Source organism: Anolis carolinensis, chromosome 2 (assembly GCF_035594765.1).
Source record: "Anolis carolinensis isolate JA03-04 chromosome 2, rAnoCar3.1.pri, whole genome shotgun sequence".
NCBI lineage: Eukaryota > Metazoa > Chordata > Lepidosauria > Squamata > Dactyloidae > Anolis > Anolis carolinensis.
The window spans coordinates 87746275-87774175 of record NC_085842.1 but is presented as its reverse complement, the minus strand read 5'-3'; the positions used below and the strand labels follow the sequence as shown (position 1 = coordinate 87774175).

At 41.3% G+C, this 27901-nt stretch overlaps 1 protein-coding gene across 3 annotated transcripts; it reads right to left on the bottom strand.

Annotated features, from left to right (window-relative positions):
- Positions 1-13: 13 nt before the first annotated feature.
- Positions 14-26986, bottom strand: slc34a1 (solute carrier family 34 member 1). 3 transcript variants are annotated; one of them, XM_062970167.1, is made up of 14 exons: positions 26869-26970; positions 26260-26317; positions 22929-23109; positions 13395-13498; positions 12052-12174; positions 10946-11089; positions 8069-8180; positions 6859-7054; positions 5995-6090; positions 5140-5242; positions 4822-4989; positions 4570-4686; positions 2794-2918; positions 14-2138 (listed from the first exon to the last, which is right to left on the bottom strand). In XM_062970167.1, the coding sequence occupies exons 4-14, from the start codon at positions 13402-13404 to the stop codon at positions 1584-1586; spliced, it is 1749 nt and encodes a 582-aa protein (XP_062826237.1). In that variant the 5' UTR covers positions 13405-13498; positions 22929-23109; positions 26260-26317; positions 26869-26970; the 3' UTR covers positions 14-1583. The 3 variants fall into 3 exon arrangements, with proteins under 3 accessions (XP_062826237.1, XP_008103181.2, XP_008103182.2); XM_008104974.3 differs by lacking the exon at positions 13395-13498; XM_008104975.3 differs by lacking the exons at positions 13395-13498; positions 26260-26317 and having other exon boundaries at positions 26869-26986.
- Positions 26987-27901: the final 915 nt, after the last annotated feature.

Below are 27901 nucleotides of genomic sequence, written 5' to 3'. Positions count from 1 at the left end.
TCAGTTATGAATCTTCCGAGAAAATATTTTTATTATATGTGTCAAAAATAATTAATTATAAGCATCTTGAGAAACAATTAATAAACATTGCTAATATCCACCCATTCTCCAAAAATAATATAGCAATCAGAGCTCAAGGGAAGATTTTAATGATGCTCTTACATGACAGCCTTCCATGGAGAACCTGCCACTGCATCACGTTCATTCCCCAAAAGAGCATCTCCTAAGATGCTTGAATTCTCTTTAATAAAACACGGCTACCTGTGTTCTAAAAATATGTAGGAAATTTCTCTTTTTTAAAATGAAGACACATTTTAATTAGGTAAGAATGGCTCCTAGCTGTTTATCAGCACTCTAATACTCTGCTTTACTTTGGCTCAGATGGGGGTGGAAAAAGAGATAATGTATACTAAACTTTAGAAATAATTAGGTACTTCAGAATTTGAATTTTCATTTGTATATGATCATCTGTTATCCAGTTTATATGAATGAGAAAAATCTCATATCAAAAGACACATAGAAATAAACAAACACCATGTAGCCATTTCTCAGATTCTGCTGCTATTTTAATGACAGCTTCACCTTGAAAATGACCCCTCACACCTATCCTGTAGAACAGTGGTTCCCAAGCTTTGGCCTCCAGGTGTTTTGGACTTCAGCTCCCACAGTTCCCGACAGCTGGTAAGCTAGCTGGGATTTCTGGGAGCTGAAGTCCAAAATACCTGGAGGCCCAAAGGTTGGGAACCACTGCTGTAAAAATAAAACCAGTGTGAACAAAGAGATGGCAAACAATTACTTAAGTAATTACAACAAATACCTTAGTAAATATATTTGCTGCAAAGAAGTTCCTAGACTACTAAGTGACAGATGAGGAATTATGATCCCAGCAGCTATGATATTCTGCCCCTTAGAGAATTCTGAACCTTTGAGGCAGGAGGCTATCAACACCATACTGCAGAGGCAGAAACCTGTAGACTTCCAATCAGCACCAGGCAGTATGGGAATTTCTAGAGCACCATAGGAATTCCAGCTCTGTCCTTTTGTCATACCAGAGCAATGGGAAATACCCTTCAAGCAACACTATTTAATTATGTTTAATGTCTCAAAACGGTTACGTAACTTGTAAAATGCCACACTGGAGAATCACCAGTACTTTTGCAGGAATAACTTTCCTGCTGCCTCCATGGGAGCTCGGATATTGCTCAGATTTCATCGCATGCTCAAGGCAAGTATCCAGTACACTGCACACAAACATGGCTTACTTTGAGATATGATTTTACACTTGTTCATTGATGCACACCATACACACAGATATGCACAGTGAGAATTGTTTGCAGTTGCAGGCTAAACTATGCATCCCACGCAAAATCACACAGAACAGCAGGTGAACATGAAGTGGCCAGCACATAGAGGCACACGTGGCAGTGATACAAATAACACCAAACATTCAGACTCACCACATACAGAACGTCTCATACACAATGCAGATGTACTATCTTGCCTTCTGAAGTCAAGCTCTATCATTCTTTCTGCTGAGCATCCTCTTTTTGTAGGCAGCAATGGGAACTGTATTCCTGCCCAGTTTACAGGTAGGTAGCTCTCTGTGTTGGCTGTGAATTCACACAGGATGAGGGTTTCGGTGGGAGAGATAATTCCCCCAAGAAGCTGAGTGAAGGATTACACAGGCCCAATTTGGCTTTCATCTGGGGAGATGTAGCACTGTGTTTCTCTCGGCTGTATGAACAACAAACAGTGCAGCACCGCATGGTCCTGGTGATCAGCCCATCCATGGGTTGCAAGGAGCGTAGCCAGAAGGGCAGGAAGTCCCAGCTCTGAAGCCACCGAGGCAGTCGGCTAGGGTTTCGTGACTGCATGAAGTTGATAAAGGCCACACAAGCCAGAAGGCTCAAGAAGGGGGCTCCCACGCCCACCAGGACATGCCATCCAGCCAAAGAGAGTCCAAACACCAGTGATGGGAACAACAGGAAACAGATGATCAGGTAGAAGACTGCGAACCAGCGGTATTTGGCGGTCTGTTCTCCGAGCCCTCTGGCCATTTGGATGGGGAGGCGGCTGCAGGGCAGAGGATACCACAGCAAGATCCCAGAGAGGTTGAAGAAGAAATGGCAGAGAGCAATCTAAAGAGGGAAACCAAAAGCATAGCAAACACCTCATAAGGGGAACAAATATCTCACCAGGCTGAGAGCCATAGGAGCAGTGATAAGAAACATACCCACCCGTCCCTCCAGATATTGTTGGACTGCAGCTCCCATCAGCATCATCCAGTAAAGATGCTGGTGAAGGACCATCAATGTTAATATCTAAAATATCTGGAATGGTTCCTAAGACATACTTGGAGTAGGGCATATCAAAGGGTGTCATATGCCCTTTCCCTCTTTTTCTTTTTGAAACTTCTTCACTCCGAAGAAAGAGATTATTAAGAGATTATGGAAAAAGATTATTAAACTGCAAAAACTTTGTTTTTGCGGGACATCCCGCAGCACATTTTGCTATAGTTTTTCAATGAGCATCTCACTGAGTCTCAACCAATTCAACACAGTTTGTGACAGCCACAAAAACAAATGTTTCTGGAGTATAGCAATGACTTTCCACACAATTAAACAGGAATAACACTTTCAATTTTTTCAAATTTTGTTACATAGTGTAATTTGTTTAACACATTGTTTGGTGGCATTCATTATGTGCACTTGCTTCTATCTTTAGTCTGGAAGGATTAGTTTCAAAAGGTAAGCCTATTTCAGCAGAACAGGCAGAAGCCATTTATTTGCTCACCTGAAAAGCGCTGGCCAGTTTCTCTCCTGGACTGGCTAAGGCAGCTAGGATAGCAGTAGTTGTTGTTCCCATGTTTGAACCCAGAGTGAGTGGATAGGCACGTTCCAGGCTAATGACCCCAAGGCCTGTCCCACAGAGAATGAGAGACAGCAGTCAGGAAAACCGCATATTGTTTCTCCACAGCACACATATACACACCACCATCACCAAAGCTTTTTAAATATCTTGAGTACACTGTAACTATGCTCTCTGGACATGCTATGGGTTACTGTTCAAAAAAGTGAGTTTTCCAAGCTCCAAACCTAATCAGAGCCTTTTGAGATAGGGAGCACTTTTACATCCTGTGCCTCGGGACTCTTAGGAAGAGCTATGCTTCCCCTTAATGTTCATTGCCAGACAAGCAAAAATCTCAAGACCCATGTCCCCCTTCATATCACACTGAATTGGGGAGGTAAAACTGAAAGCTCTGGGAGTCACGGTTGGTTCCTCTTCATGTGATGAGTAAAGAATAGGAGTTTTTAGTTTTCTGTTGCACAGGCAAACATACTACACATGCACTTGCATCTAGAACTTTGAAACCTCCTTTAAAAATATTTTTCTCTGATACTTGTTACAGGCTCTGGAATTCTCTTCCTTCCATTGTGTACTTCTGGCAACAGATCATTGAGTACGACTGCTTATGAGGAAATAATGTGCTGTATTTTTCGTATTTATTGCTTTCCCAATGGATATGCTTTAAGTTGACTTTATTGATAGCTCACATATATTTTAACTTTTTATGTACTCAGCTCCTACTTTTTCAAATTTAACTTTTGTGAATTTAATTATTCACAGGTTTTATTAATGTTCTCTCTGTGAATGTCTAGATCCTCCAATGGAAATTAACCATAGAGTTGATATGTAGGACCAGGAGATTCCTAGAGGAACCCTCCTCTAGGAATCTTCAGGCCCACCTGCGTGATTCTATGGCCAGTGCTTGGCAGAAGTTGACCACAGAATTATCTTTCACCCCTAACCCCTGTAATAAGATCAGGACTAATGTATTAGTGATGTGAACTTCTATCTCTATCTGTTTTCATTTTTGTCGGCAACCTTGAGTGCCAGAGTTGGGGAAAATGGGTTACTGTGGAACGGGGAAAGTAATGGTTAAGAAAGTTCAGTACTTGATTACTATGATCGTCTGCAGAGGGACAAAAGATTGATAGATAAAATTAAAGGTGTTCCCCTGACATCAAGTCTAGTCATATCCGACTCTGGGGATTGGTGCTCATCTCCATTTCTAAGCTGAAGAGCTGGTGATGTCCATAGACACCTCCAAGGTCACGTGGCTGGCATGACGCCATTACCTTCCCGCTGGAGCAGTACCTATTGATTGCATGTTTTCAAATTGCTAGGTTGGCAGAAGCTGGGGCTAACAGTGGGAGGGCACCCCAATCTCCGGATTCGAACTGCCAACCTTTCGGTCAGCAAGTTCAGCAGCTCAGTGGTTTAACCTGTTGCGCCATTGGGGGCTCCTCATAACACCTCTGCTATTTTTTACAAAATTGAAAATATACTAGTTTACTGATTACAGCAAGATAAAGTTTTTCCCACCCTTTGCATCTGCTTTTAACATTTGGGCTTCATTATGCCCTTGTTGGAGAGTGAAGAGAATATCTAACTGTTTACAAGTACTGTAACTGCAACTACTTGTTACTTTGTTCCAAGCACTGCTTCTACTTGCCTTTGTCTCTGGGTATCTCTTTCTTTAAGAAAGGGGAGTAATAGCAGACTCACCAATGAGTGGCGTGATTGCCGATGTGAAGACGGAACTGCTCTGTACCACAAAGGTCATTCCAGCACCGACAAGCATGGCAAAGTATCCAGTGACCCAGCCAAATGGGGATGGCAGATCTGCTCAGGGAGGCAAGACTGATTTCCACACATGGATTCTGCCATAGGAGAGGCCAAGAAGCAAAACCACAGCCCCTTTGTAGGACGATGGGGGGACGGGGGATGGATGGACGAGGGGAAGACTTGGAGTCCTACCTGTGTTGATGACCTTCTGGATAGCTCTGGCTACCTGTCCTTTGAGCACAGAGTTGAGTAGTTTAACCAACATGATGAGACAGGTGCACAACATGATCAGTGACCCAGCCAGCAGCAGGAGCCCAACAGCCAAGTCCGGCAGAGAAGAGTCCACAAAGAGGTGGTTGCCTGATTGAAAGAACAGAGCACATCAAGGCAGAGAACGTGTTGGGACTTACTCTGTTCCTTTTATCCATCCTAACTTCTAAATTGCTTATGTGGGACCCATTTCTAGCTGGCAGTCCTCACAAAAGTCTGCTGCCTAAAGGTAAGTCTTACATTTCTGCTTCATGGCACTGCTGAGGTTGCCAGAACTTCCCAAGTGGCATGGAACAAGGGAGCTGCAATTTGGGAGTCCTCCTCTATTGTCATTGGAAGAAACCTATAGAGATGAAGGAAAGCACAAAAGTGAAAAAGTCGGTAAAGCCACTAGAAAGACATTTAAAACAAAACCCACAAAAAAGTGAAACCTTTATTTACCAATCAAAATGTACAAATACATCACACATTTTTTCAAAGCTCCTTGGGCTTCTTCATCAGGCAAAAGATGTTTTAAAACCATACAAGAGAAGAAACATGATGATGGTAGAGTCACAAGTATACATTTTGAATCAGATATTGTTTCTATTGTAGTTCAATTGTTTTGGGAGAGGTCACAATATAGGCAAAAACCGTTACCCTTCTTGGCTATATGGGGACTAGGAACAAGGGGAATTGCAGTCCCCTAACCTTTTCAGGTTGTGCACATGATTTCACCTTATATTTGTTACTCTCTCCTCTTATGTCCTTGCTGTTTCCATCTTTTCTCCTTATCCATACACAAGTAGGTTAATGAAAGGAAAGTAAAATCTATCAAAAATGTATTTTTAAAGAGTAGGACTTGGAATCTTGGAGAAGATCGCAGGACCTGATTTCAAATATCTACCTGATGGCTATTGGAAATAATTGCTAAGACTGGCAGAACATCACATGAAGTGGGAAACTGTTTCTACACAAGATGTCGTGGAGCTGAGGAAATTGCAAAACAAGGTGGTCAAAAATGACAGTACAACTAAATGCAGCCCAATAGCATAGTTCACTCAGCATCTCTCCCCCCCTCTCCACCCCTGCTGTCTCTCCTGGCAGAACTCTCACCTGCCTGGATGGTGTTTCACACCACACTTGGATCAGACTCTGGTTGTACAAGCTGTCATTGCCTGTGGCGATGCCTGTGATTACTGACTTATCCAACTGTAGGAAACAAAGGAAGGTGCGGGTCATGTAACCCCTGTCAGAGATGGAAAATACAGACACCAAAGACTTTCACAGGGATGGAGGAAAAGAAGACCCCCCCCCCCCCCCGCCTAGGGTGTCAGGGAAATCATCTTCTCTAAATAAATCCTAGGCCAGAGATACTATATATTATCCTAAAACTAAGGGTTGGGTTAGATTCTAAGATATCTGCTTTAGCAACGCTTTCCCCCATCACAGTCTCCTATTGCATTATGAATTCCCAATATCTCAGTGTTGTGAGCATTTGTAGCATATTGTACGAGTAATACCCTGAAAAGTAGTTAAGTTCATACATCTAAAAATATCACTTTTCCTTGGATCACCTAGAGCAGTGGTTCTGGGTCCCCAGATGTTTTGACCTTCAACTCCCAGAAATCCCAACAGCTGGTAAACTGGCTGGGATTTCTGAGAGTTGTAGGCCAAAACATCTGGGGACCCACATGTTGAGAACCACTGACCTAGACTATGTTTGGCTCAAAACTTGGCCTCTTTGTTGTCTGGGAACTCTCTGCTATATTTTCTAGGTTGTCAGCCCTGAAACAAGCTGAGGACAACAGAAGAAATCATGACATTTTAATTTTAGTCCTCGGCAGACAAAGGAGTAGCTGTGATTGTGAAATGGAATTTGGGCCCTTCACCAGGATGTCAACCACAGGAAGGGACTGCCTAGATTTTCCACCCACTGCCAGAACTAAGTGGTCACACTTGTCATTCTGTAGCACATACCTGAATAATAAGGCTAGTGAAGGGCTCTGTGATTACTTTCAGGAGCTCTGGAGCATCCTGTCCAACACGGAACTTGAGGGCCTCTACAGCAGCCTTGGTAGTTCGGTACAAATAGCTGGTGGTCACCTCAAGCGGCAGCAAAACCAGCACTGACAACCAGTTGAAGCAGTCATGAACAGTGGCCCCCGCAAAGGCCCTGTAGAGAAGCCATGAGATGTAGGCGTTATGGCATGGGAAGAGAAACGGCCAGGTCAGCCTGGCAATCTCCAAAATATCAGCCACCCCACCAGTCACTGCATATAAATTTCTTATGCACTTCTATCCCACCTCACTTTTTGTCCTGTTTTGTCTTTCAAGAACAGCCTTAAGACACTGTGGTAAGTAAATGAAAACTGCTTTACTACAGCAAAACATAAAATACAGCACACTCAGTGGAATAATGCAAAAGGAAGCAAGGAAGTCTTAGGGAAAATGCAGTTCGCAGTCTCTGATACAGTCCCAAATCAAATAGCAGTCTTACTTCAAACAAAGAAACAGCAATAAATCCAGATGCAGACTTGGAGCAGGTACACCGGGAGCGAAGGCATTAGAGTCAGTTTGTTACCAGCAAGAGCTGGCTGCACCTGCTCCTTCTTTATAGCTCTGAGTCTCCTCCCAGCTGCTAGGGCAGTTCCTAATTACTCAGCTGCATTTCTGGCAGCTATTCTAGCTGAAAGACGTCTCTGCTCTGTTTCCTTTCACCTCTCCTGAAAAGTGGGTACTTGCAAAGGCTCCTCCTCAGATTCCAACTCACTCTCAGATTCATGAGCACTTTCCTGCTCCCCTTCCTCTTCTGAAGAAGAGGAATCCCTAACACTTTTGTCCATTTGCATTGCCTTGCTAAAGGGATAAATTACCCTCCATTTAAGATGGACCTGCTCCCCCAGTTCCTATAGGATCCAGGAACCACTACCATCAAAATTCATGACACAAAGCATTGACAATTGAGAAGTAGTTGGGGATATGGGTCTACTTCCAACATCTTAGAGTTTCCTGAGTGCCTTCCACCCTCTGACTTCTGGTTTCTGTCCACTATGTTGGTTGCATAACTGCACAACAACCTTTCTCTGTAACCCAATGCATGAATGTAGGCTACCCCCATTCCAACCGTGCTATTTCCAATTTTCAAACCCCACTCAGTGCACCCTTCAAATACGAGTATAATGCTCACCTCTTAAAATCATTTCTGTCACTGGCTTGCATCAGTGCCACAATGGTATTGGTGACTGAGGTACCGATGTTAGAACCCATGATGATGGGGATGGCAGAAGCTACATCCAGCACTAAAAAGTAAAGAGCAAGAGGTAAATGTTGAATGTTCAAATATTGCCTCCAGGTGTGGTTTCATGAAACATTTTGATCAGAGAAAACACACATGTGAGTGCATGTGTGGAAACAGTCTTTCTGTAATCTGGAGCACCAGAAACACAATGAAAGTTCAGACAGTTTTTTCAGGTGTTTTCTCTCTTTCATCCTGTGCTTAACAACCACTTAGTACTCATCAGGTATCCCACACAACATTCTCCAGTTATATTCAAAGATATTTCATGAATACAACTAGGAATACAGATCTTGCTAAATATATGTTCTATATCTTAAGCGTTATATCAAAAGAGAATGGCAAACTACAAGTTAATCTGTTTTAATGAGCCTGGTCAACTCTATTTTGACAATAATTGACGTTTCCCTGTGGCCTGTATTGTTTGCTGAGTTCTGTCATTTGTGCTATGATACAAATGTTGCAACTGAAATATCACGTGCTAGGGGGCCGATAACCAAAGATTAAGGCATACCATACCAGATTCTCAGAATCATCTTAAACGATCTCTTGCTGCATGCTGTACTGGTCATACAGACTTCAGATAAGGATTGCCATGTATGCATGAGAAATAGAAAAACAGTTTTGTTCATGTGCACTTTATCATTGATTGTTCTTTTCCTGCATGGCAAGGGGTTGGACTTGATGGGCCATTTGGTCTCTTCCAACTCTATTGTTCTATGATTGTCTGCATAACTCTGAAGATCTACGAAATACTGATGCTTGAAATAAACTTTATCCATCACAATCAGTATTGTAAGTTAGAAGGACTGAAAACAGTGCAGAGTCCTGGTGGATCCTTTGTTCAAACTTATTGTTTGCTGTCCTTTTGCCTTCTTGACTTTCCGCTCCATTTCAGGTTCATTCCAGCTCCACGTGCCATCTGGAGATATTATAAGGCTGGAATTTCAGTCGAAAGCAATAATTGTATCTTCACTGCAAGGTAGGGAGACATTTTCTCTCCTGATGTTTTGGACTATGATTTCCACAATTATTTGTTTCAGCTGGATAGCCATTTTAGGCCAAAACATAGAATCATAGAATCATAGAGTTGGAAGAGACCTCACAGGCCATCTAGTCCAACTCCCTGCCAAGAAGCAGGAAAATTGCATTCAAAGCACCCCTGACAGATGGCCATCCAGCCTCAGTTAAAAAGCCTCCAAAGAAGGAGGTTCCACCACAGTCCGGCGCAGAGAGTTCCACTGCTGAACAGCTCTCTCTCACAGTGAGGAAGTTCTTCCTAATGATCAAGTGAAATCTCCTTTCCTGTAGTTTGAAGCCATTGTTCCATGTCCTAGTCTCCAGGGCAGAAGAAAAAAAAGCTTGCTCCCTCCTCCCTATGACTTCCCCTCACATATTTATGCGTGGCTATCATGCCTCATCTCAGCCTTCTCTTCTGCAGGCTAAACATGCCTAGTTCTTTAAGCCGTTCCTCATAGAGCTTGTTCTCCTGGAAGGCCTGGTTCTTCACCCCAGTGAACATTGAAGCCAATATCTATGTAGAAACTGTGTATTTGAAAAACCATGTAGTATTGAACCACACATGTCAATAAGGGCTTATTTTTTCAATATATCACAGACTGTGGGGGGGGGGGGGGAGAGGGATTCTGGAAGGGAATAAAATGTGTCTGCTTATGCCAGGAATTGACATTGGATGCTCTCTGCTTATTCAAATAAAATACAGCTTACATGGCTCTAATCTGAAATGCTTGGGAACAGAAATATTTTGGATTTGGGATTTTTTCTCAAATTTTGGAATACTTGCCTTTCTATATATATACATAATAAAATATCTTGGAGGTGGTACCCAAGTCTAAACACAAAATTCATTTATTTCATTTATTTTCATGTGTTTTTTTCCTCATCAGCAGGCAGTTTATTGTGCTTACATGAAATATGAAAATGAAAAAAAAAATCCAGTGTCTAGAAGTCATGTTTGAATTTAACATGGCAGCAGCACTTGTTCAACTATTCTCATCTAGAGGCAAATGTAACTGTGTAAACCGAAGCCCCGGGTTTGGTTGCTGGATGTGGATCTCAAAACACATTTTATTTTCAAATGCCTCTATCTAGAATCTACAAGAAGGAGGCAAGCGCATCCTGAATTGAGATGATCTCAGTGGAGGCTGGAGCTGCGTCCTGGAATCTATGTGGACTCCAGAGTGCCAGTGGTTAAAGAGATTATGGTGTGTCAAAGCACAGAGCTTTCTGTGCAGAAGAGGAATAAATTGGTCAAAGAGTACTTGTTCAGCACTCTCTGTTGTCCCTTTAACTTTGCTGGGTGTGGGTTTGGCCAATTACCAGAAGGAATGCCCAGTCTGATCCAGCTGCCTTTCCAGATACATGAATTCAGTGACTTAAAGTTCCATTAACCTACTCAGTTTGCAGATTCTCTCACAGCATTGCTCAAAATTCAACACTTTCATCTAGACGAGTTCCTCCTTTAGTCCTCATTTCACTCCTGAGCCATATTATAACTTAGTGCAGGAAATAAAGTTAGTGTACTTTGAACTAGCAAAAAATAAAGGTGGTACATTCTTAGCCACCCATGTGGATAATTTCAGATTTTGGAGTATTCTGGAATTCCAGGCAAGGGATGCTCAACCTACACAACCAACATTTATTCTGTCTGAAAGATCCCTTCATTTCTGCTCCATTCCATCCGGCCACTCATGCTATCCCACCCCATCCCTCCTGTTGGACTTTTCTTCCTGTCCAGCCAATACTCACGCCCGGAGGCAACCATGCTGACGACAATCGAGCTGGAGGTGCTGGAACTCTGGACCAGGACAGTGGCAAGGATTCCCACCACGAGCCCCGCCACGGGGTTGGCGAGGATAGCGTTGTCCTTGAAAATGTCCCCCGCTACTTTACCTGGACAATCACATGGGTTTAACAGCTTGTAAACAGTCTCAATTTAAGTACTAAATGCATTAACACTGTATACTTTTAGCCTGTAAATGTATTTATTATTTTAAAATGTTTCAAGGGGTTCAAATTGATTTTACTATACAGAACACCGAGACTCCCAAAAAGAGGGCAGAATAAACAAATAAACAATATATATAAATAAAAATCAGCAAGCAAGCTGTATGACCTGACTTCTCTTTCTTCTTCCCAATGAGACTCATCTTTTCTACACTGTTTTTCTAACATGAGAAAAGAGAGAGATATGGGAATTTCAGGTCCTTTTCAAGAAAGAAAGGACAGAAACTGTTCAAGCATATTCCCCTTACCATCATTGGTCACTAGTGATAACTGAAGGGTGACAAAAAGTGTCAGAGTTGCAACTTCTGGCATTCCTCATCCTTCACTATGTTAACTAAGATTGATGGGAGCTGCAGCCCAACAACATCTGGAGGGCTGTATTTTGCTTCTTAACTTTTGCATGCTGTGATTTTAAAAAAAGTTTTATTTTCACTGTTGCAAGCTGCTTTGCGTCCTGAACTTGTAAAAGGCAGAAATTATAATTCCCATCATTAGCCTGTCAAAATCACTGCTATAAAGCAGTGCAGCTGCTTCAGAATATTCCCTGTCTGAAAGGCTCTCTTTTTAGCTGCCCCTGTGATAAATAAAATATCTTTGTTTTGAAAAGAGATTTTGATGAGTATTTTAGACTTTCTATCCAGCAGGCAAGTGACATATGGAGGAAAGGAACCTGCTTTGGCCTTGCTTTCTTTCATAACAAGGTGGGCCTAGAAGGATCCACGGTAACTACATGAAAGTGGGATTAGTAAGACTAAAAGGAAGGATACTCTATTTTTGCAATTGGAGACAGGATAAAATTAAAAGAAAGCAGTTTATATAGGCAGGCGAATCTCCAACACAACTCTCACCTCCTGCCAGTTGAAATGCGGAGCTCAGTACATCAAGGGAGCACACAAACAGGTACAAAAAGCCAAGCATCAGGGGCACCTTGAGAAGGGTGGTAAGGGTGGTTCTTGCACCTTTGCCAAGTTCTGCAATGGAACAACAAGCATTAAACCCAGTTAGGCATTAGATTGAATGCACCCACTTCAGTTTGTTGCTCCCAAGACTGTGCAGTTGATCACTCAGCACCTTGCCTTTTCTGTTCTTCTTTCTCAACATTGGTCTTCCCACTAAATCTCTCAGACTACAAGGATTTGTAATGCTCCAACTGAAGCCAAAGGGAAGATTTCTCTGTGGTATAAGTATAGTGGAAGCAGACATCACATTAGAGTTAAGAAGAGCAAAGGTGGACTATGACATGATCATTTTTCACCTCCGTTAAAAAAAAAAAAAAAACTTTCTGCAGTGAAAGCAAGATGGCAAAGAGGCAGTCATCCATCAGACGGGTATTCCCATTCTGAAAACAAGCCCACTTTATTTCAACCCTGGCTTGGGTTGCTTAGTAACAGTGCCAGAACCTGCCAGTCATCCATCTATAAATGCCTAGTGCCTCGCAGCAGGGAAAATGGACAGAAGTGGCAACCATAATCCTTCAGCAAAAGCCACCCACATAATTGGAATGGGCAAATGAGAACCAAGTAGTGTGTTCTGACATAACACGAACACCTTAACATTGATTGAAGGACTGTGAAAATGGGGGCATCGTGAGCCCATGTGCACGATATCATGACTCAGCCACTTGTCTTAAGGGAGACTTTCCCTGTGGGAAGTCTTCCCTTTCAATATTTATCAGCTGGGAACAGATTGGGTATACTTGTTGCTGTAACACAGCCCCGATGCTTTCATTCTAACAAGCAGGGAATCATTACTGATTTATGACAAAAGTCCAGCTAGAGTTTATTTATTGTATATGGTACTGTTCTGATACTCTGGCCCTTTAGTTTATTTTATTCAAATGCCTGAGTTATCTCAAAGTTTGTGATGAGTGTTAATGTATACACTGGGGCAGATTTTATGGCAGGGGAGGGAATCATAGGACCCTTTAGATTTCTTGCCCAGGACCTCTGTCCAGCTGTAGACAGCATGGCCAATGGTGAAGAAAACTGGGAATTGTAGTCTGAAGAGCCTCACATTTCTCATCCTTGATTTATGATGATAATGGAAATCTAATAGATTTCCCTATTTCTTATATGTTTTACTACACCCCATACTGAAAGCTTGGACAAATTAATTCTGAAGACTGCAACACACTGGCTATGCTAGCTGCAGGATTCTGGAAGCTGGAGTCCATAAAAGTAATTTTTCAAACCTCGGCTCATGGTGTGTTGTCTAATGCTCGGCTTTTCCCTCAGAATTTTCTTACTAAGTAGAAAGGGGACCCTCTTCCAAGAAATTGTGCACAGATCAGCTTCTCTAAAAGAAGAAACAATTGCTATTAAAAAGCTGAGTCACTTTCACACTGAATTGCAGGTCAAACTGACCTATGGCTCTTTCAAGAATTTTTGAACAAAATCTTCCACACTTCAGTCATGGTCACCATGGTCATACTGTCTGACCTGGACATGAAAGAGCTGCCTGTTTTTGTATCATGTTTGCATTAGGGGGCTTTCTTCGTGTTATTTTTTGTTCTTGCACAACAGTGTATTTACTGTACATGCCACTATTCTGAAGAAAACACTCCCCAAGCCGTAGGTGTTAAAAATAAATCTAAAGCAGAGGACACCAAACCATTGCATGCCTCAGGGTGCATTCACACTATAGAATTAACGTAGTTTGACATGACTTTGATTGCTATGGCTAAATGCTATGGACTCATGGGAGTTGTAGTTTTATATGGTCTTCAGCCTTCTATGCCAAAAAATGCTGCTATATCGCCAAGCTCCCAAGGTTCAACAACACTGAGCCATGACAGTTAAAGTGGTGTCAACCTGTATTAATTCTACAGTGTAGATGTATCCTTAGTATTAACTGCATTAATACACCCACAGCCATCTGGAATATCAGCATACAAAGGGCTCTTGTAGCACCTTAGAGACTGAGAAAAATATGTTAGTAGCCTAAGCTTTTGTAGACTAAATGGCATCTGAGGAATTAGGCTTAGGGCTCATCTACACTGACCATATAATGCAGTTTGAAGCTGCAGCAGCTAGATAACTCATTCTACAAAACACACTGCAGCACACATTAAGGAGATTAAAGTAGATCAAGCAAAGTCACAGGAAACGCTGAAGTAAGCCCCTGAATGTAACACAGTGTGGGCAAAATCTAAACCACATTGCATGGCAAATGCAAAGCACATTTCAATGTCCTGATGAGCATCATAAAAATCAGAATGCGGGGGAGTGGGGATTGCCAAAATGCCCCAGAGGCATGGCTGGGCAGCAGAAGGCAACTGACTACCTCCAGTGCTGTCACTTTTCCGCATCTTTTTTCCACCTCATATGTCACAGAATTGCTTGTGTGCATCTCATCTGGAAATGAAGGAGGGCAGAAACCCACATTCTCTGTGGTTATCAGCCTGTGGATATTGTGGATTCTGGAACCAGTCTGAGGCCACCTTCCATCAAACCTGCTACAAAAATTACAGTCTAATCATCTGCACAGTGAAAATAGTTATTGCCAAACCAGTTCCATAGAATCATAGAATCAAAATGGGAAGATACCATAAAGGCCAGCCAGGCAAACCCCCTTTCATCCCAAACTGACCCAAGTGGTCAGTGTAGAATTGCCTTTAGCCTACAAAAGCTTATGCTATCAACTTCATTTTTGTTAATTATAAGGTTTTTCAATATCCTTTTGCTTATTCTGTTGGTGTGGCATTAGCTCTTTGACTCAAGTATGGTAGTTTGCCTTGGTACATCTTTTCTTGGGAGGGTGCTATTACCATCTCTCCAAACTTCCTCTCTTCCTATAATGACCTGGTTGGCCACTCTCTGAACAGAATGATGGGCTAGAGAGGCCTTTAGTCTGGTCCAGCAAAGCTCTTCATATGTCCTTATAGCATCATTGTGCAATCCTGTTGGGACTAAACCAAAGAAGTAAAAACTTAATCAGAAAGGCTTCATGATAAGTTGGAGAAATCATGAGTTTTTGGTTCTGAAGGAAGTCAGAGAACATGAGGTCAACTTGTCTCTACGTAATAAATAGGGAGAGTGAGTAATGAGGGAAGGAAGAGAAAATAATGGATGAAACAAATGAGGAAGGCACTTTTTCTATAACCAATCCATATCTTTTCATAATGCATACGTATTTCACTTGAACACTACCAGTAATTACAGAATTTGCGAATACATGTGAATTGCATTGTTTAAAAACCTATAAAAGATCATAATCCATAGATATTCAGAGCCTGAGATTTGCCCAAGTGTCTTGGGGCTTTACTATGCTGTAAACAACAAACATCCTCTGCTGAGATGCACTGGCAGGCATTTATAAAACTATGCAAGTGCAAGCCTCATAAAAGAGGACAAAAGGTCCTGAAAGACCAATTGTGTGAATCCTTTTTTAAAAAAACCTTCTTTTTTCTCTCTGTATGTGTACAGCACAAATTATAATGGTGGTTTGATCCATATCTAAGGAGAAAAGGAGTATATGGTTACTGTAGGTGGTCTTCTCCTTATGTGGATTTGAAAGAGTCAGATATGAAGGAGTTGACATACAAAGCTTTACATACAATAAAAATAAATAAGTGGCAAACAGTAGCCTACTGAGAGTCAGATGTGATTGGCACTTTTTGTTTGGCTGACATTGTTATAGTGACTAAGAAACAGTATCTAAATTGTTAACACTACTTCCACAACATGTAATTTTATGTACATAAAACTCAAGGCACACTCATTCATTGGAGAAGTCTATGAACAAGTTTTTTTTATTCAGTTATTGTCTATCAGTTGAAATTCCTGGAGTGTGTGTCCTTCACAATAAAGCTTTTTAGTGCTATTGGCATTGCTTTGCTGCAATTAGATAAAAGAATTAAGAAAAGAGATGTCTTAGAAATTCTTAATATGTTGTCAAAGGCTTTCGTGCCTAGAATCACTGGGTTGCTGTAAGTTTTTCCGAGCTGTATGGCCATGTTCTAGAAGCATTTTCTCCTGATGTTTCATCCACATCTATGGCAGGCATCCTCAAAGGTTGTGAGATGTTGGAAACTAGGCAAGTGGGGTTTATATATCTGTGGGATGTTCAAGTTGAGAAAAGAAACTCTTGTCTGCCTGAGGCAAGTGTGAATGTTGCAATTGGCCAGCTTGATTAGCATGGAATAGCCTGGCAGCTTCAAAGCCTGGCTGTTTCCTGCCTGGGGGAATCCTTTGTTGGGAGATGTTAACTGGCCCTGATTGTTTCTTGCCTGGAATTCCCCTGTCTTCTGAGTGTTATCTTTATTTACTGTCCCGATTTTAGAGTTTTTTCACAATGTCCTTGTTGTCAGCTATTTTGTAATGTTTGATGTAGAAAACTACTTTCTAAACTGATCTCCCAGCCAAAGGAATGGGGATTTTGAGAGTTGCAGTCTAACTTTTATTCATACCTCTGCTTGCTAGTAAGTTTCACTTAGCAAGCACTTCTGTCATTATCAAATTCCTTCCTTGTGGGTTTAGCCCAATTTATTGCTTCTGAGTGAATGTTGGTACGGATTAGGGATGGAGAACTTTAACAAAGTTAAACAACTGCCTCCTTTCCAACAATCCCAGTTTGGCAGATACAGTCTGATTAATCCCACTTTTTGAGCTGCTTTTCAAATCTCCTGGTTTTTCTCTCCTCCCCCACTACATCTTGGATTAACTAGAAATTGAGTTCAAAGTGAAAAGGTACTTTGAACTCTACCTCAGCAAAAAGGGAAGGAAAGGAAAGGGAACAATCTTGTTCTTCCCAATAGGGTCAGGCCAAAACAAACTTCCACAACTTCGTCAAGATTGTGTCTTCTTCCTCGTTAATAATATTTCCATCTTGACCACACTCCAATATTGCTTGGCTACACATGTCCTAGTTGTCATCTGTGAAATGTTGGAGGACATTGTTCTGTAATCCCAGTCCCTGGTGGAAGAAGACGCTCTGCCAGGGCCTGAGGAATCACTCCATTGCCTCTTCCCTGCTTGTGCTAAGTATATTTCTGGGCCCCAGGCCAGAGAAAGCAGGAGGCAATGGTGTTGGCGGTGGCTTACAGGATTAAAAGTAAATAGGTCCTTTCTTTCCTCAATCCTGTTCAGTAGCATTCAAGCAGAAAATTTGCCAGCACCCCTAGCTTGAATGCTTACAACACCCTTGTTTGTTCCCTTTTCACAGATGTCTTCATCATCTGTAGGATAGGTATAGGGGCTCTTGGCAAAGGCAGCTGAGCAATTATCTATGCTTGCTTGCTCAGTTTGCCAATGCTATGTATTTGCAGCAAAAAAAGGAATGCCTTTGAATACTTGTTGCAAAGGAATAATTAAACTTCAATCGTTGTCCAAAATGGCAAATAAATTTGGTCGGGAGCCCTGCTGGGGTTTGTACAGTCATGCTGGATTTGTATAGTGGAAAAGTGGAAAAGTTTTAAAGCATTCTTGAAAGTCGCAGAATGATGTAGATAAAGAAACTATCACTTATCACACTGCCATTAATGATACACAGAGAATCAATGATGGCTGGTGTGATCCATATCTGTGAGACAGTGAGTCCATCCTAACCTTTAGACCAGATTTTGAAAGGAGCTATCCAAAGGCTGAACCCTATTCTCACAATAAGTTTAGCACCTTGGATAGGTTATTAACACTTACAAGCACTGTTTGTGCAGCATCCTCAGTGGATCCTGTTAGCCCTTTCAAGGGGAATCCTTTTTCCACTATCAAAATCTTTAAGAGTTTATCATATGAGGCTGATAAATCAAAATTACAGCAAGATAATAGCATATTTGGCTGAGACTTCTCGTATCATGTCTCTCCTGTTGTTGTTTTGCATTTCAGTCATTACTCCTCCCTCCTTATGTTCTCTCGTATTCTCTGAATGCTCCTACCCATCCCTCCAGATCCTTTTCTCTTTTCATTTCCTTCTATTTTTTTAAAAAAATTATAATTCTCTAATTAGTATTTTGTGTTTTAGCTTTTTTATATACCTCTGTATTTCAGCTTTTAGGCTAGATTCTAATGATTTTAATGTATTATGCTTTTATGAGACTGTACCCCAATCTCCTTATGCTGGTCTATGACCGTAATAAAGATTTGATTGACAGGCATTAGTGGAGTACCTTTTGTTATTTAGAAGAAAATCCAGCCAATGGCTCCCAATATCTCTACTGTTTTGATGCTGCCTCTGGTGCAAAGGGTCCCTTCCACTTCTTCTTCTTCTTCTTCATTCACGCAGTCATTTCCGACTCTTCATGACCTCATGGACCAGTCCACGCCAGAGCTCCCTGTTGGCCGTCGCTGCCTCCAGTTCCCTCAAGGTCAAGCCAGTCACTTCAAGGATACCATCCATCCATCTCGCCCTTGGTCGGCCTTTCTTCTTTTTTCCTTCCATTTTCCCCAGTATCATGATCTTTTCCAAGCTTTCCTGTCTTCTCATGATGTGGCCAAAATACTTCATCTTTGCCTCTAATATCCTTCTCTCCATTGAGCAGTTGGGCATTATTTCCTGGAGGATGGACTGGTTGGATCTTCTTGCGGTCCAAGGCACTCTCAGGATTTTCCTCCAGCACCAAAGTTCAAAAGCGTCTATCTTCCTTCGCTCAGCCTTCCTTATGGTCCAGCTCTCGCAACCATAGGTTACTATGGGGAATACCATTGCTTTCACTATGTGGACCTTCGTTGCCAGTGTGATGTCTCTGCTTTTCACTATTTTATCGAGGTTGGCCATTGCTCTCCTCCCAAGAAGTAGACATCTTCTGATTTCCTGGCTGCAGTCTGCATCTTCAGTGATCTTCGTGCCTAGAAATATAAAGTCTGTCACTGCCTCCACATTTTCTCCCTCTATTTTCCAGTTATCCATCATTCTAGTTGCCATAATCTTGGTTTTCTTGATGTCTAACTGCAGCCGGGCTTTTGCGCTTTCTTCTTTCACCTTGGTGATAAGGCTCCTCAGCTCCTCCTCACTTTCAGCCATCAAAGTGGTATCATCTGCATACCTAAGGTTGTTAATGTTTCTTCCAGCAATTTTAACTCCATCCTTGGATTTGTCAAGCCCCGCATGTTACATGATGTATTCTGCGTACAAGTTGAATAGGTAGGGTGAAAGTATACAGCCCTGCTGTACTTCTTTCCCAATCTTGAACCAGTCTGTTGTTCTGTGATCTGTTCTTACTGTGGCTACTTGGTCTTTATACAGATTTCTTAGGAGACAGACAAGGTGACTTGGTATCCCCATACCACCAAGAACATGCCACAGTTTATTATGATCCACACAGTCGAAGGTTTTAGAATAGTCAATAAAGCAGAAATAGATGTTTTTCTGAAGCTCCCTGGCTTCCTCCATTATCCAGCAGATATTGGCAATTTGGTCTCTCGTTCCTCTGCCTTTTCTGAACCTAGTTTGGACATCTGGCAATTCTCACTCCATGTATTGCTGGAGTCTGCCTTGCAGGATCTTGAGCATTACCTTACTGGCATGGAAAATAAGTGCCACTGTATGGAAGTTTGAGCATTCTTTAACGTTTCCCTTTTTGGGTATGGGGATATAAATTGTTTTTTTCCGATCTGATGGTCATTCTTGTGTTTTTCATATTTGCTGGCATATGGCATGCATCACCTTGACAGCATTATCTTCCAATATTTTAAACAACTCAGCTGGGATCCTGTTGTCTCCTGCTGCCTTGTTATTAGCAATGCTTCTTAAGGCCCATTCAACCTCACTCCTCAGGATGTCTGGTTCTAATTCACTCATCACACGGTCAAAGCTATCCTCTATATTATTATCCTTCCTATGCAGATCTTCTATATAGTCTTGCCGCCTTTTCTTGATCTCTTCAGCTTCTGTTAGGTCCCTGCCATCTTTGTTTTTGATCATGCCCATTTTTGCCTGAAATTTACCTCCTATGTTTCTGGTTTTCTGGAAGAGATCTCTTGTCCTTGCTATTCTCTTGTCTTCTTCCACTTCCATGCATTGCTTGTTTAAAAATAGTTCCTTGTCTCTTCTGACTAGCCTCTGGAATTGTGCATTTAATTGGGCAAATCTCCCCCTATCGCTGTTTCCTTTCACCTTCCTTCTTTCTTGGGCTACTTCCAGTGTCTCAGCAGACAACCATCTTGCCTTCTGGGTTTTCTTTTTCTTTGGGACGTACTTTGTTGCCACCTCCTGAACAATGTTGTGAACTTCTGTCCGTAGTTCTCCTGGGACTCTATTTATCAAGTCTAGTCCCTGGAATCTATTCTTCACCTCCACTGCATATTCACTAGGAATATTTGTGAGATCATATCTAATTGGTCTGTGTATTTTCCCCATTCTCTTTAGTTTTATTCTAAATTGTGCAATAAGAAGTTCATGATCTGAACTACAGTCAGCTCCAGGTCTTGTTTTCACCAACTGGATGGATGCCCGCCACCTATGGCTGCAAAGGATGTAGTCAATCTGATTTCGGTGTTGACCATCTGGTGAAGTCCATGTATAAAGCCGTCTTTTAGGTTGTTGGAAGAGGGTGTTTGTTATGCACAGTGAGTTTTCCTGCCAAAATTCTATCAACCTACGTCCTGCTTCATTTTGTTGTCCCAGACCATGCTTGCCTGTGATCCCGGTTGTCATTTGACTACCCACCTTAGTATTCCAATCTCCTGTAATGAAAATAATGTCTCTTTTTGGTGTATTATCCAGTAGGTGTGCTACAGATCTGCTTCTTCAGCAGCTGTGGTTGGGGCATATATTTGGATCACTGTGATGTTAAACGACTTGCCTTGAGCTCAAATTAAGATCATCCTATCATTTTTGGATTGTATCCAATCACTGCTTTAGCAACTTTATTATTAATTATGAAGGCTACTCCATTTCTTCTGTGTTCTTCTTGTCCACAGTAGTAGATCTGGTAGTCATCTTTTGTGAAGTGGCCCATTCCAGTCCATTTCAGTTCACTGACTCCCAGAATGTCTATCTTTAATCTTGACATCTTACCAATAACCACATCCAGTTTGCCCTGGTTCATAAATCTTACATTCCAGGTTCCTATATTGTGATGATCTTTAGAACACTGGATTTGTCATTCACCTCCAGCACTGTCGGCTGTTAGCCTTCCTTTCAGCTTTGAGCTACCTGCGTCATCACATCTGGGGCAAGTTGGACTCTGTTCCTCCCCAGTAACATTTGACCATCTTCCGACCAGGGAGTCCTATCTTCCGATGGTATACTGACATTTCTCTGGTTGCACTGATCCATTTAGTTTTCATGGCACGAATACTGGGGTGGGTTGCCATTACCTTCCCCAGGGATCGTATTGAGTCTGACCTCTCTGCCATGACTTTCCCATCTTGGGTGGCCCTGCATGGTATAGCTCATGGCATCATCGAGGCGCTCAAGCCCCAGCACTACGATAAGCTAATGATCCTTTGCATGGGTCCCTTCCACTGCAGTTACAATATTCCAGCAGTCATGTGGCATGAGTGGACATGATTCCCCTTGTCTGCCCCTCACAATTCCAAAGCAGGATGAGGTTGCTTTTATTCCATTTTTATTTTCTTTTTAATTTTTTTTCCTTTTAATCATGTTGCCAGAATTGTGCAATCACAGTAAAAAATATTAAAAATTAAAAGACACACAAGGGCAACAAGACAGAATTAGTAATCTGATGCAGAAGAGTGAGCACAGGACCAAAGCAGCATGGAGAAGTGTGAAAATGATTGTTTCCATACTGAAATGTTTCCATTTGCTTCAATTAACAAAATTGCTACAACACAGCAGGCTAGTGTGATAAAGTCCTAAAATGCTGCAGACGTTATGTCTGGATCCCATCTGACAAACAAAGAAAGGCAAAACTAGTATTCCTTGTATGACAACATTTTCATGAAAGCCTTTTATACTGGAGGAGGTCAACAGATCTCTCCCTACCCCTATTAGCAACTTATGAGTATCTATATGGTAGGATTTAATAAACTGTGGTCTTGTTGCATTCTCCTTGAGAATATTGGTGAAATTTGTATATCATGAGTATGGCTGACTTGTGATGGTTTTAAAAATTGGTTTTAATATGAAGATAACTGATTTTAGTGTTTATGTATATTTATGGTTTATTTTATGTTCCGGCATTGAATGTTTGCCATATATGTATTGTGCTCTGCCCTGAGTCCCCTTAGGGGTGAGAAGGGTGGAATATAAATGTTTTAAATAAATAAATAAATGGGCCTGATTTCTGTATATGATGGGCCTGATTTCCTCCCTTAGAGTGTCCTTGAGGGTTGAGATATTCCCCAGCAGTTATAATTCTGAAGAGGAAAGATGAGTCAGACTGATCATCGCAAAAAGCTGGAAGGAACAATTGAAGCCCATTTCTTCAGGACTGGAGTGTGCACTCTGGATGCAAAAAGGAAGCTACAGCAGGTTTTCTTAAAATTGTCTCTGCCATTATAAACCTGCCCATCCCTTTAGATCCTCAGCACCCAGGGCTTTGTTCTCTAGCCTCTCTTAATAAAGCTGACAGGTGGGCATCAGGTATAGGTCCAGCTCAATGGCAGCATAACAGAAATGCATTCTCTAGGCAAGTCTGCCATGCTTCCTCTTGGTCTCTATGTTTATACACTTTCCTTTTATTTTAATGCTGCTGTGTTTTGTCTTTGTTTTATTTGAACATTTTTATTCTGTGTTAAATTCAGGGATGTTTTGCATAAACTACTTCGGACAAGATGATGCAAATTTCTCACATGCAATGGCCTATGTCCTATTATGTTTCTCTTACCTGGTCTCTGTACTTCATCCATGTTCTGCCATGTTGTGGAAGGATGAGTCTTCTTTTTATACTTTTTCAGTTTTTCAGCCAGTCTCCCAGGAGAACCTGGGCAGATGTAGTTAAGGTCAAGATGATTCATCGTATTGACAATAGAAGCGGCTATACGTTGAGGTCAGGGGTCCACTGTACCCTGTGCAGAAAGAAGTACTAATTATTCAGTCACATACATGAGCTTTAGGATATCCTACTGTGAATAAAGCAGTTTTAAAATAAAAAGTAGTATATTTGGACATCATCCTTAGCCCTGATCAGAGTATAGAGCAACAATGGAAAGAGAACTTTATGGTATTCAAGGAACAAACTATCTAGCATAGCATTTCCCCCCTTTCCCACCATATGGGGCAACATACAGGGAGCATACAACCCCCCTGCTAAGCCAGCTCCACTGGCTGCCGATATGCTACTAAGCCCAATTCAAAGTGCTGGTTTTGACCTACAAAGCCCTAAACAGTTCTGGTCCAACTTACCTGTCCAAACGTATCTCTTCCTATGAACCATCAAGAACACTAAGATCGTCTGGAGAGGCCCTGCTCTCGGTCCCACCTGCCTCACAGGCGCGGTTGGTGGGAATGAGGGACAGGGCCTTCTCGGTGGTGGCTCCTCGGCTGTGGAACACCCTCCCCAGTAACATCCGGCAGGCCCCAACTCTCCTGGGCTTCAGGAAGAAGGTTAAGACATGGCTTTGTGCGCAAGCATTTAATGAATAAGTACTGTATTGACATGGTCTGGACTTAGGTTTATGTGCAATGGTTCCTTGGAAGAATGGTAATAAGTAACTATATGCTTTAAGCTTGATTATTGTATTTTATGGATTATTGTAAATGATTTTAGATGTGTTGCTGTTTTTATTGATTGTTTGGCATTGAATTTTGCCAGTTGTTGTAAGCCGCCCTGAGTCCCCTAGGGTGAGAAGGGCAGGGTAGAAATGTTGTAAATAATAAATAAATAAATAAATAAATAATATTCTGGCTTCTGTTCTATTGGCCTTTGTTTAGTATTGCAGCTTACCAGTAGACAGCACATACTCAAATCAAGAGACCAAAACCTTCCCTGCCCCTCTTCAGGTAGCAGGAAATCAAGAGGGCTTTAATGTACAGAAAATAAAACAATACCAAACTTTTTGAGAGGAAATACATAAAAACAAGATGAGATAGAGCACCAGGGCAGATTCATCAAGAGTACTGTGTGCTGAAATACCCAGGTACAGGAGTAGACATCTTTGTTGAGTACCTTGGGATTTGGGAGGGAAGGAATAAGGTGATGCCTGCAAAATATGTGCTCCTTGTCCTCAAGGCTGATGGCATTAGACTGGTCTCTTTCTCCTTTATAGTGTCTCATTTCTGCCTCCCAATGGAATACGTTAAGATTATAAACATGCCTGCAAAAACTGTGGTTCTCAGTCAAACATCCTCACCACCATCCTGGTTCAGATTGCTAATGCAAAGAGCTGTGTAGTTATAGTTTCAGGCTAGTTCCATGTTGCCTTATAAACTGTATGCCAGTATCTGACAGGAATATGCTCTTGAAAGATTGGCAACTCAAGAGACTGGCCAAAGCAAGGCTCTTCTCAAATAATCCAAAATGGCAAATAGATTGTTGGATATTTTTGGTGTAATCTTGCCTAATATTATACTGGGCCTCCGTTCGTTTGTTTATAACAGAAGTAGGGTGTGTGTGTCCCTTCAGTGGATCTCACCATCAGCTATGGACCATCAAAACCTGTCCAACATCTAAAGGTCGACACATTATCCACTCCTTGTCCTATGTGAATCTCTGGGTTTCATTACATCTGAGAGCCAAAAAGCTGTCTCAAAATCATCTGGAACCAGCTGCCAAATGCATATGTTCTGAGGAAGACTGCCCCTTTTGATTGTTCCTCTTATGCTAAGACAGTGATGCTGAGCCCTTTCAATGTTACAGGATTGCAATTCCCAGCAGCCTTAGCCAGCATAGGTTATGGTAAGAGACACTGTGAGTTGTAGTCCATTAATACCAACAGCCCCACCTGATTTCCACACTTGTTCTAGGTCTTAGGCTTGATTAGGATTCCATACCGCCTATTCGGCCAGGTTTTATCTGGATTCTAAGCATGTTACCTTCTCTCTATTTGGGCCATCATCTGGCCTAGATGCCAGGCTTTTATCAGGAAAAGCTAGTTTCTAGCTCTTGTAGAAATCGAGAGATGAGACAAAAGGTTGTCATTCTCCTGTTTAATTGCTTTGCAAAAAAAGAAGTTTTAGCCCTGCCTTTCATATATAAAAAAAGTGAGGTGAAGGAGAGCTGCAAGCAATGGAGTGCAAAATGCAAGGGAGAGAGGCATTGCAAGGAGATGAGATGGGATGAGGGCATGGGAGCAGTGTAACCAGTGGAATGCAAGAAACAAGGAATGACTGAATGGAGGTATGAGAGGAAGGAGGAGGGAAGGGAGAGTGAATGACAGAAGTGGCGAAATGCATGAAAGAAGCAAAGGGGCATTTGCGATGTTGCAAGGGGAGTGAAAGGAGCAGGGGTGGGGAAAAGAGGGAAGAAACAGGGCTATCACTTTGGAAGGGAACTTTTTCTCACACAAAAGAATACCTTTCAAAGCTTTAAAGAAAGCAGCCCTTTTGATCCATCAGTGAAGATGCTGGTTTTATTACCTCATTCTTATTTAGTAGTGATGGTATTATACTATATCCTGTGTTTTAATTTGTAATTGAGTTATTTAATTGTTTATTCTATTTGACTGCTGTGATGATACTGTTTTAATTATTCATGCTTGTTTTAACTTGTTATGTTCTGTTTCCTTTGGGCTTGGCCCCATGTTAGCCGCCTCGAGTCCCTTCGGGGAGATGGTGGCGGGATAGAAAAATAAAGAAGTATTATTATTATTATTATTATTATTATTATTATTATTATTATTATGTTAGTTATTTGCATCCAAAATATTAATCTATATTATCTGCCTTTCTCCACCTTATTGACTGATGAATTTGATTTGTCATGAGCTTTTGTGGACTGCATCCACTTCATCAGAGGCATGGAGCATTGCCTGAGTGGCCAGGTGTTTGTGCTCATGGCGAAGGTGGCAGGAGGGAATGGAAAATGGGCAAAGTGCAAGCATTGTTACCTTAGTTGACATCAACAAGCAATAACTGAGTGAGAGGCATAGACATTGTAATACAGAAGCATGGGTTAGCATATTCATTATAATGAAAAGTCAAATAGTTGAAAGAATGTTAAACTAAACTTTTTCCTAGTTGTAATAAAATACTTAAGCTGTATCCCTGGAGAAACTCACACAATGCAATTTCCTTTCAGTTCCTGCTGTTTGTCCTTACTTTTCTCTGCATTTTGCCCTGTGAATAAAATAGCAGTCATTCTCATGGGCTTTCTGAGGCATTTTCATAGATCTGTACTTTTTTGCCATTAGCAACAAAGCAGTGGTAATGTTTTTTTTTTTACCTCCAATTAAAATACCACTGGAAGTGTCAATAAATTACAAAATTACAACATTATTGCTGTTCTGTTATTTATACAGCATTCTAAATGTGCGTGCCCAATCTGCATGTCCCCTACTTCCTGTTAATCCCCACAACAAGACCTTAAGGTAGGTGTGGCAAAAGGTAGTGATGATGGCCCAAGTCAAACATTACATTTCACAAGCAAGGAGAGATTTGGGTCTCCCTGTTCCAGTGTTCTGGTTATGTTAAATTAGTTGCTACTATAAAAATGGTACAAAAATTAAAATGTACTGGAATAAAAAATGAATTTGTATAACTAAAACAAAAATTAGAGAAATATGCATAATTATAATAATTTGCATAATAAGCAAATTAGATACTCAGATTTGAAGAAATGCAATATTGAAACTGTAATCTTGGTTCCCTATGTTTCCTTATTCCCTTACCTGCTGCAGGTGAGCCATTCAATAACAGATCTCAAGGTCATGTACATCCATACCTCTTTTGTAAGAAAACTGTCTGGAAAAGTTACTATGCGTCCTTTATACACAGAACAGGAGCAAAGTCTAAAGAGGTTTGTGCTGCTTCTACCATCTGTTGCATGCTTCCCTCTTCCCTAGAAATTCTTTTAGTTAATTGCTAACTTTCTGCATTACTCTGTCTCATGGACCAGAGTAGCCTAGGCAAGGTTGCCAAGACATTGAATGCAAACCAAGTCCGGTTTGCCCATAGTTCTTATTTATACTCATGGTGCAGATTGAATGGGGGTAGAATGGAGCCCCAAACATGGCAACTCCATCTGTTTATAAGAGAAACCCCTCTTTTTAGGTAGTACTAGCGGCCTTACTATCAGCTGGTTTGGGAAACCACCAGAGTCTTTTCAGACTTTTCATTTCATATGAACTCAAAGGGTGTATCCATGAATAGGAAGATGAAGATACTGTATGTGTATGTAGTGTTTTCGGCCGCAACAATACCTGTGTAAGCAAATATAATAGATAAACACCATAGTCAGTGTAGAATTTGATTATTATGACCACATTTTCATTGCCATATAAAATCTAGATTATCTACATTATCTGATTTGATAATCTGGAATATATGGCAGTGTAGATTCAGCCTCTGTGTCCTCAGGCAAATCAAGCAAACCATGGTAATTTTCATCCAGGCTGAAACAATGTTAGCTAATTAGTTAATACAAATAACACATATTTCTATTTAATCACTTGTTTGTTTCTCCATCTAGTTTGAGCCCATGATACCCAATTTGTAATCCAAATAAGGATCCTCCTCCTGGCTTCCTTAAGCTTCATGAAAGAAAAACATAGCACTTTTAATCATGACAGGGTGATAAGAGCTCTATACCTTTCAACATTTCACAGATGAAAACTGGCACACATGTACGTCTAAGCAGCATCAAAAGTGGCTGGTCTTGCAAATGTTATTCATGAGAAGAGCACACAAACCAGGAGAGGCTGC

Coding starts and splice junctions, on each gene's coding strand:
- slc34a1 (XM_008104975.3), bottom strand. CDS start 23,058: ATGAATCATCTTGACCTTAACTACATCTGCCCAGGTTCTCCTGGGAGA. Junction 2,919..4,569: donor GGCAATCACGCCACTCATTG/GTGAGTCTGCTA, acceptor TCTGTGGGACAG/GCCTTGGGGTCATTAGCCTG. Junction 2,139..2,793: donor AACTGGCCAGCGCTTTTCAG/GTGAGCAAATAA, acceptor TTCCCTCTTTAG/ATTGCTCTCTGCCATTTCTT.